Raw genomic sequence first — 9464 nt, 5'->3', positions numbered from 1 at the left:
TTTCCTTGTAACTTATGAAAATGCATTCAGGGGATGTAGTGTTTTAACCACAGCCAAGAACAGAGGCACCAGTGCTAAAGTGAGCAGATGTGGAAGTGATTTTCATTCAATGAGAAATTTGAACATAGAGAGATGAGAAACCTTGCCTCAGTGATAATAATAGAAAACCTGTTCCCAGAGATGGATGAAGAGAACTTCTACTTTATGCTAGAACAGGTCATCCTTAAAAGAGCACCCAGTAAGCTGACATGGCTCATGAAAGCAGCTGTGAGATATCTGCAAGGTATGGCAAGGACTTTTCACACTATGAGCAGATTTTCCTTTCCTGGGTGGCTGATTAGCTGTGACATGGAAGCCACGAGAGACCTGTTTCTTGTGGAAAAGTCTTTATAGCATGACAAAGAGACTCTTCTCCCTAAGGAGAGTGAAGAAAGACTATTCCAGAAGTGACAAACTGACTGAAAGTCCCGATTTTTGTCTTCTTACGTTTTCAGTGGGAAAGAAAAGAAGGTGGGGGGAGAGGAAAAGTTTTCTGAAGGTTTTATTCTGATTTTTCTTATTTTTTTCTTTCAATTCTGTTAATAAAATCTTTTCCTTATACTCTTTAAAGATTGTGCCTGTTTTGCCCTCCTTCTCCAAGTGCTTATCTCACAGCAAGAAAATGAGTAAATATTCTAAAGTAAATGCACTGGCGCTTAGCTAGCACTAGACCCACTACAGCTAGACACTTCCTGTACTGAATATTTGGTTGGATCAGATTTAATTAAGTAACAACACTGGTATCTAGGGGCTGAAGTGTGGTGTGCTTTAAATAACATGCAGATAACACTCACTGCAGGGCTTCAAGGTCAGGACAGTTTCCTTTAATGTGAAAACACATTTCAGGGAAGTAGCAGATAGAAGCTCAGCCTAATTACAAATTTCCTTACCATGAAGGAAGACCCTAACTCTTCACCTCACCCTCTCTCCTTTTCCTTTTCTTTGCCCTCTTATTTATCTACTGTTCTAAAAGGGCCGTGTAACTGACGATACACTCCGCTGTTCATTCCTTTTCCTTCAAGCAAAGTCAAACACTTACAGAAATGCTGGACATGCAAGCTGTCCTGACACAATCAGGCAGAGGTGTCTCAGCCACAGGCACGCAGACCTGCTTTGGCAGCAACACCCATGATGCTCTCCACACACGTGTGGGGGACATGGTCAGCCCCCACAGCCACACAGGCCTTCATCTCCATTTTGAAAAGTTACCTGCTAAATCAAAGTGACTTTCAACTAATTAGAAAACAGCTAATATTTGCCTAATGGCCACCAGGTAACCTGGACTGCTCTGAAAGTTGCAACCAAGAGATGCAAGCCGTGTGTCACAGCAGATTCCTGCACTACACTTAGCTCCATTACCATCCATTGCTGTTCCATTATGTGCTAGCACAGCCATAAAATAACATGTAATTACCATAAGCTTAAATATTTCTTCTCTGATATGTCATGTGGCAACTGGAGGAAATAATGGCTGCCACTGTTCTACAACAAAAGAAATCTCCAGGGATGTACTTCCTTTAAGTCAATCAATGTGCCTTTGAAATTACTCTAGTGCATACAGGAAACTAACTCAGTGTTAACAGAGGAAGACAAGAATCAATGTAAATGAAAGCCTGAGAAAGAAAATAAAAGGTAGCAACTGCTAGAGCATGGATAGAGACAATGTAGAACATGCAACTTACTGCTTACTTCTGTTTTATCGTTTCTAATTTTCCATGTAATGAATATACACAACCAAAGAGAGTTTGAAAATCCCACACTGGTAGTGCTGTTGAGAACCAGCATCTACGAACAGCTACACCATTGCTTGGTCTGGATATTCCTCACATAGCTGAGAAGCTGCTGGGCTTCTGCTCATATTGATGGCCATAACAAAGCTGTAATGATTTCACAAAAGAGCTGTTTTTTCTTGAAACAGCAAATGAAAAATAAGTTTCTTAATACAACAAACTCTACAGAGGGAAAAAGAAGTATCTTCCATAGCACACATAGAAGAACAATAGGATTTATGCAAGAGTTTCAATTACAAAAATCAAACCAAACTTCTCAGTATTCATTCCAGTTTACAGTCTGAAAACCTCATTTTAGAGGAAAGAGCCATATACCACATGGGAGAATAAATAAATTTTAGTACAGATCACAGAAAGAGTTACTATAAATGGCAGAACTAGAAGTTGGATGGATTTATAGGTAATGTTTATAAAAAAGTTTGAAATAGTATATTGCAAATAAATATCAGCCTAGGCAGTGAAATAATGCATGAATAAAATCCCTGGTATTTTTAATCTAAATTAACAATGTTTAATCCTTAGAACACTAGAGGATGCTTGATAACCATTTAAAGTCTTATCTCTATAAACAGATCTACACATCTTCTGGCACATGTATATAAGTTCATAAAATTACAAATATCATATATATTGCACATAAGACTAAGGCATGGTTCAATATGAGATGATCCAAACACATTCTCCTGCAGATGCATCTTCTAACAGTCATGTCTGAATGAGTTTAACATCCTCTAACCTTTGCTAAAAAGGCAGCCCAATCTTCAATTGGCACTACTAGCACCATTTGACACTCCAACATGAAGAAAAAAACATTACTTAAAACAAAGCACCCGCTTTCATGCGTTCACTCTAACTTTATCCAAAGCAATGTCTTATTTACATATTACCATTTAAGAAAATCTAGAAGCAGTTAAAACTTCAGCCTAAAGAAATATATATATATGTGTGTGTGAAAAAACACCCCAACCATTTAACTTTTTCAAAATGTGAATTTGGGTAGTGGTTACCTGATTTTAGTTTTTAAAAAAACAATGACTCTATAATCCCGTTTGAATTCTTTATTAAGGTTACTTAAGGGGAAAATATTATTTAGTCCATGCAATGTTGTATGGCTATGTCAGTTTGTTCCACTGCACTTAGGTCACACTTGATGAAGTACAGTTCATAACTAGTTTCTTTCATGGAAAAAATGTGAAAAATAACTTATCTGTGAGGACAAGAGAACTGTAGGAGAGCAAGTAATACTTGCTGTCAAAGTAATAGATGACTGCAGTGAAGTTCCCAAAGCCTAAGACAACAGACAGCTTACACAGAAAATTGAAACTCAAATCTGTGTTTTACACTGCTGTAATGATAGTAATTCCAAAATCCCACAAATCCTCAGCCAACTATGAGAGGAATAGGCTTTTTCAGAGCCAAACATACTCATGTCAAGTCCAGTTGAGGTTGCTGCTCTCACAGCCTGAAGGATGCCTTTCTGCTACACAACAGAAGGAGAGAGAAGGACTTACACTGGAAACACTTAGAAAGAATATTGATCTTTAAAACAAATTTGATGTTTGATAAAAGGACAAAGTTTAACCCCTTTCCCCTAAACCTCCCAGAAGCTAGTAATGATAAATAAGCATAAAACTTCAAGTTTTGTCAGACATGAGGCAGTGGGAAATAAAGATGCAACTCTTGGTACTTATCTATAAAATCAACCTGTGTCCCTTTAAACCTTAAATAACAACTAAAAAAATAAAAATCCTATCCCTTATGTTCAGAGGTGAGGAACTTAGACTGCTGTGGAATAATGAAACAAAGAGAACTTGTAATAAGAGAACAAAGAATGCAATTCAGTCAAGGCAGGAGAGATGTAACAAAGTTCCTAAAATGTAGCAGAAGTACAGTGGTTTGCAGAAGAAATTGTTACACAAGTACTTGTTTTAGGGAAAAAAGGCTGATGTTACTGTTAGGGACTGGATCATGTTTACCATTGGTTAGCAGACATATGAACAGAAACACTATTGGCTATCCAGTCTCACACTATTCTAACCTGATAGTGAAAATATTATAAAAGCTATATACACTTTTAATAAATGTTTCTGGTTATACCACAACTGGGGATCATGCTTCATTCAGACTGCTGCCCCTCAAATACTTGTTAAAAATTATATTCATGGAGGACTGATCACCCTGAACTATCCTGGCAAACTAACATACATGAAAAATGTTAGTTATTGATATGGTATCATATTAGCTAGAGGTTAAATTTATGCATACCTGTGTATCACTTCAGAGGATCACAACTTACATGCCAAAAACATCAGACAGGAATCATTTAAAAGAACAAAAATACATAATTTTCCATCATGGTGGACTTCTATGATGGAATGACTGCAAAGACCAACCAATGTCATCTATCTAGACATCTGTAAAGACTTTGACATGGTCTCTCGTGACATCCTTATCTCCAGATTGGAAAGACACAGGTTCAACGGGTGGACTGTTCAGTGGACAAGGGAACGGCTGGATGGACACAGCACAACAGCTGATAAAGCTGAGTGGTGCAGGTGGCACAAGGAAGGGATGCCATGCAGGGGCACCTGGAGAAACCTGAAAAGTGGGCCCATAAAAACCTCATGAGATTTAACAAGTCCAAGTGCAAAGTCCTACAGCGTTGGTCAGGAGCAACTTCAATGAGTCCAGGAGAACACTGGGAGAAGAAATCATTGAGAACAGTCCTCTGGAGAACAACTTGGAAGTGCTGGTGAACGAAAAGCTGGTCATGACCTGGCAATGTGAACTCACAGCCCAGAAGGCCAATGGTATCCTAGTCTGTAGCAAAAGAGGATTTGCAACAGGTCAAGGTAGGTGATTGTCCCCTTCTACTCTCTCATGAGACCCCCACCTGCAGTGCTGTGCCCAGGTCTGGGGTCCTCAGCAAAAGAAAAAACATGAATCTCTTGGAGTGGGTCCAGAGGAGGCCACAAAGATGCTCAGTGGGCTGGAGCAGCTCTGCTATGAAGGCAGGCTGAGAGAGTTGGGGTTGTTCATCTGGAGAAATAAAGGTTGCCAGACGACCTCATGGCAGCCTTTGAGAACAAGGTTTTACACAGGCAGATAGTGACAGGACAAAGGGGATTTGGTTCTAAACTGAAAGAGGAGAAATTTATATTAGCTGTTAGGAAGAAACTCTTTATTGTGGGCATGGTGAGGCACTGGAACAGGTTGCCCATAAAAGTTGTAAATGCTCCATTCCTAGACCAGGCTGGAGAGGGCTCTGAGCAACCTGGTGCAGTGAGAGGTATCCCTGCCCATGGCAGGAGGGTTGGAACTAGATGATCTTTAAGGTCCCTTCAAACCCAAATCAGACTGTCATTCTATGATCATTCAGAACTTTTACAAATCAAGCTTCTCTATTTGCTGCATTCTCGTGCTAGCTTTTCAGCCCACCATATATCTGTTTTTCAGGTTGTGACCCCTTGGAAACTTCAATGTCTCCACTAACTAACAGTTTAATGTAATTGAATAGTTGTTCTTATGAGAGTGATTTCAGCCTGGAAATATCTCAGTTAACAATGTCTCCAACAGGAGTACAAACAAAACTGGTTCACAAACAAACAAAAAAAGAAAAATCATACCAAAGTTGTTCCAAAATTATACAGTAAATAAACTTTATTTCATCTCAGCTCTATTCATATTCGTGCTGTCAACAGTCACAGATCAGCATATGATACAGTTATAGTTATGTAGTAACTATTTACAATTTACAGGAACACACCTTTTCTTTAGAAAATATAAGTACAAAAGCTAGGAGTAAACAAACGAGGTACTGCAATTTGGATTTATTGTAGGCAAAAGCATATAGAAGTGACCTTCTAGCAAACAATCAAGATCAAATCAGGAGAAAATAGTCAACAAGAGTGTCTAGTTCATCAGAAAAATCACCTCAATTGCTATCCATCCAAAATGTATTGCACAATTCAATCAAAAATAAAAAAAATAAATAGAAGAAACAAATCATTTATTTCAACTTTAGAAAACACTCAGTAAAACCTGTATAGAGATACAGTAGCAGGCAATTCTTTCCTATGATAAAGTCTTTTCTCTCCTTTAAAAAAATAACCTTTAACACAAAATAGAAGACAGTATTCAATAGAAGAGAAATAACCAAATAACCCCTGATTAGCATTTCTGCCAAGGCAGTAGATTATATTCACAGTCCAAAGGTGGTGGTGAGTTTTGGTTCTTGCTGTTCTGTTTGTGACCTTGAATAATAGCTTTTCTTCTTGTCCCTTCTCAAGAGGCAGCAGAGATATAAACTTATTTTTAAGCAGCAATGTCATGAGACACTCCCATCACAAAATCTTCAAGACGGTCGTAGCCACAACTAGAAGAAATGAAATCAAATGTTACATTATTGAGAACAACTTAGAAGCTCTTAATATTAAAATAATTGCATTGTTTATTAATATAATCAGAAGATGGAAGAATTTCAATAAGTGCCAACTACCAAACTATTTGAGCAAGCAATTCCATTCTGATATCTGCAAAACAGTTGAGAAACTGATGAAAACAAAACAAGGTGTAGCAAAATGGTCAGCAGTCTCACTGGAAATAGTCTACCACATCACTGCATATTAATCCAAACAAAAAAAATTTGGACTCTCTTGCATAAGGCTTATCATCAAAACTGAAATGATGATGCAGAATTTTGGACCCAGCACACAGCCTTCTCTACAACTGCCTTCACAATGAAGTCAGCATCTCCCTTAATTTCTAAGTTATATACATGCAAGAGTATGTGACAAAAATACTTGAGATTAAGTTGGCAACTACAATCTAATAATGAAGTATGAACAGTTTACATACACATTAGCTGACGTTATGAAAGTGTAACCAATAATTTCTCACAGTAAGGTCAGTATCAACAATGTTTCAAAGGCAGCTCAGAATGCCTGCATTTTTTTACACAGACAGCATGACAAGAATGTAAGTTTCAAACATATCTTCTGAAACCTATTCTGCTATAGTGTTGCAAATAGTTTTGTTCCATCAGTATCTACAATTCAATTCTTTTCAACAAAGGGATAGAGATAACAGTTACTGATTTTGTCAGAACTGATGAAGGATGTTGGCAAACAGTCCAAACTCTACTGCATTTTAGGTGCAATAAAGTACATTCACTATTTTATTCAAAGATGGAAAAAACACAAAGCAGAAATCATGACTGTTAGAGAAACATTTTTTTTTCCTTTTAAAGAAGTATTATTTTGTGTTGAAGGCTGTGTTCGCATGACAGCAGGAGAGGAAGATAACCTGCCAACTGCAATGTGGAAAATGGTAAATGGCAATGGCAATAGCCTAAGTTAATTAATTTTGCTCTGACAGTGATGGAAGCCAACAAATGCATTTCATCCAAGAGACAGCAACTGCTTCACTTGCACTGAATCAACTCCTGGCAACTGTGCAAAGCTTTCCAGTTGCAAAGGAGGGAAAAACAGTTGAACTGACCATATTCTATAGAATTCATCTGCAGATTTTATTAAGTATCATACACCACTAGGGATTCAAATCATGATCTTTATCAGCCACTGCAGGAAGTTTTTTCCTGTGTTGTTCCATAGCTCAGTCCTCTCTCAACCAGCTATTGCATGTGTGTTGCTTGTTCAGCTAGGCTAGTCTGATGCAACTTGCATCTTCAGGCCTACGTCAGCTCTTCCATTCTTTAATGCTACAACTAGCATTGGAGATTCATAATTGAAGTAGAATAACAAAACTTGAAGAAAGACACAAACTAAGAGCATAAAGCTCCCCTAATTGTTCTCCACCATCTTTCTGCTTTAGCATCTCTTGTTATCAAACCAAAGCTGTGATTCAGAAAGGTACTAATGTTTAAACCCAATTATATCCTAATCCCTCTGCAGAGAATATTCATCTTTTTAAAGATAATGCATTTTCATATTTACAAGGTGTAATAATTCATTTCAAGCAGTACAGTATGTCTCCCACAAATCTGATTTGTTTGCCTATTCAAAAAAGGAACTTAAAAAATGAATAAACACAAAACAAAGCCAAGTGCAATAAAATTCAATATTACATATTAATTGATTTAAAATCTGATTTTATTTCTACTACTAAGATTTTTGTGGCTCAATCAACATTTGAAATTGTACTTATGATTAGGATCACTCAAAAATATCGGTTTTGAATCAGTATTTACCATTTTCAAACTCAGCTTTGTAAAACAAGACATGATTAGGAGGAAAACAAAAATTATCATACGCATATACAACCAAAATTTGTTCTTTAATGAAGGAAAGCAGGCAAGAAAAAAAAGCAGAAGAACCTTTAATTGCATAATACAGATTTCATTTTACATAAAACAAGAATGTATTATACTTCACTCACCCACACGCTAGCTAAGCACAGACTGGTGGCATATTCAAAAGATACCACTGCGAGGTGAGGCAAACTACAAAGCCAGGAAGAAAAGAGCTTATTGGACTATTTGACTGATAGCGTTAAGTAGTGTTAACAAATAAGAACTCTGTGGACATCTATGGATGAGATTGCTGCAGTTAGATCACAACACCAACACAGTAAAAACCAGATTACTGAAGATTACATTGATCTAGCATATATTTATTAACCAGGAACTGCTACAAGTTTTCAGAAACTTGTTAAATATATGCTCACTAAGAGGGTATAAAATTACTCACAGATACTTTAGTACGACACTTACTCTAGTAGCACAGTAAGTTAATAATTTACACATCAAAATTACTTACAGATGCTTTAGCAATAAACTAAAAGCTCTATGTTAAAATGCACGTTTATACTGTAGTTCAGAACTTCATTGCTCCCGAGAGCTAAACACTGGATATTTTCATACACCGGTATCAGTCCAATCTTAAGTATGGAGAAACACTAGTGGCATGTCAGTCAATAAATAAAAACTAAAAGAAACCAAGCATATTTCTTGATAGTGTAATTTATAAAAACATCTCTAACTTTTTAGTTCTAAACAGAATTATGGAAGACTCATCCCCAGAATAATTTGTGTTTCAGCAAACAAACATATAATGTTAAAAGTAAAGGAAAAAAATACTTCTTCCTTCATAATATGCCCTAATATTTGAGTTTCCATTAGATGTGTAACTGAGTCTCTTTGTGGATTTGGAAAGGAGAGAATTCATAGGCCACATATGAGCCAAGAAGGGACTGCTAAGTGAAACCCAAGAGCTCTTTGAACAAAAATATAATTAACAAATCAAAGCACTTGTAGCGTACAAAAAAATCTCACTGTGTGTTTTAGACAAAATTTAATACCAAGGATGAAAATTTGTTGGATGAATTCAAGTTAAATTTTTATTTTGTATCAGAAGTTGTAAATGTCTGTTGTAGAAAGAAAAGGTTTAAATATCAAAAAGCTGAAGTGGCTGCAAAACAAGGCCCATCTCTCTTTTCTCAAAATCTTTCCTAAATATTACTCTGGCTTATCAAAACAAAAGAAAACAAAACAAAACACAACAAAACACAACAAAACATTCTCAGCTTTCTATTTTAATGTCAGAGAGAGAAAATAATGCTTTGAATACATGATACTTACTGGAGCTGCAGTATAATCAATATTTTTTATCTTCTAAA

At 36.6% G+C, this 9464-nt stretch overlaps 1 protein-coding gene across 3 annotated transcripts in view; it reads right to left on the bottom strand.

The window, feature by feature from the left end:
* Nucleotides 1-5461: 5461 nt before the first annotated feature.
* The window catches only part of GOLGA4 (golgin A4), a 71952-nt gene continuing 67949 nt past the window's right edge, over nt 5462-9464 (bottom strand). For 2 of the 3 annotated variants that reach the window (XM_064705063.1, XM_064705065.1), the window contains 2 exons: nt 8226-8289; nt 5462-6204 (listed from right to left, as the gene is read on the bottom strand). In XM_064705063.1, coding sequence (XP_064561133.1) covers nt 8260-8289 — 30 coding nt within the window. In that variant the 3' untranslated portion in view covers nt 5462-6204; nt 8226-8259. The remainder of the gene's footprint in view (nt 6205-8225; nt 8290-9464) is intronic. The other variant, XM_064705064.1, reaches the window with a different exon arrangement.

Source organism: Zonotrichia leucophrys, chromosome 2 (genome assembly GCF_028769735.1).
Source record: "Zonotrichia leucophrys gambelii isolate GWCS_2022_RI chromosome 2, RI_Zleu_2.0, whole genome shotgun sequence".
NCBI classification, from domain to species: domain Eukaryota; kingdom Metazoa; phylum Chordata; class Aves; order Passeriformes; family Passerellidae; genus Zonotrichia; species Zonotrichia leucophrys.
The sequence above is the reverse complement of the archived record's forward strand: the minus strand, read 5'-3'. Positions and strand labels throughout refer to the sequence as shown.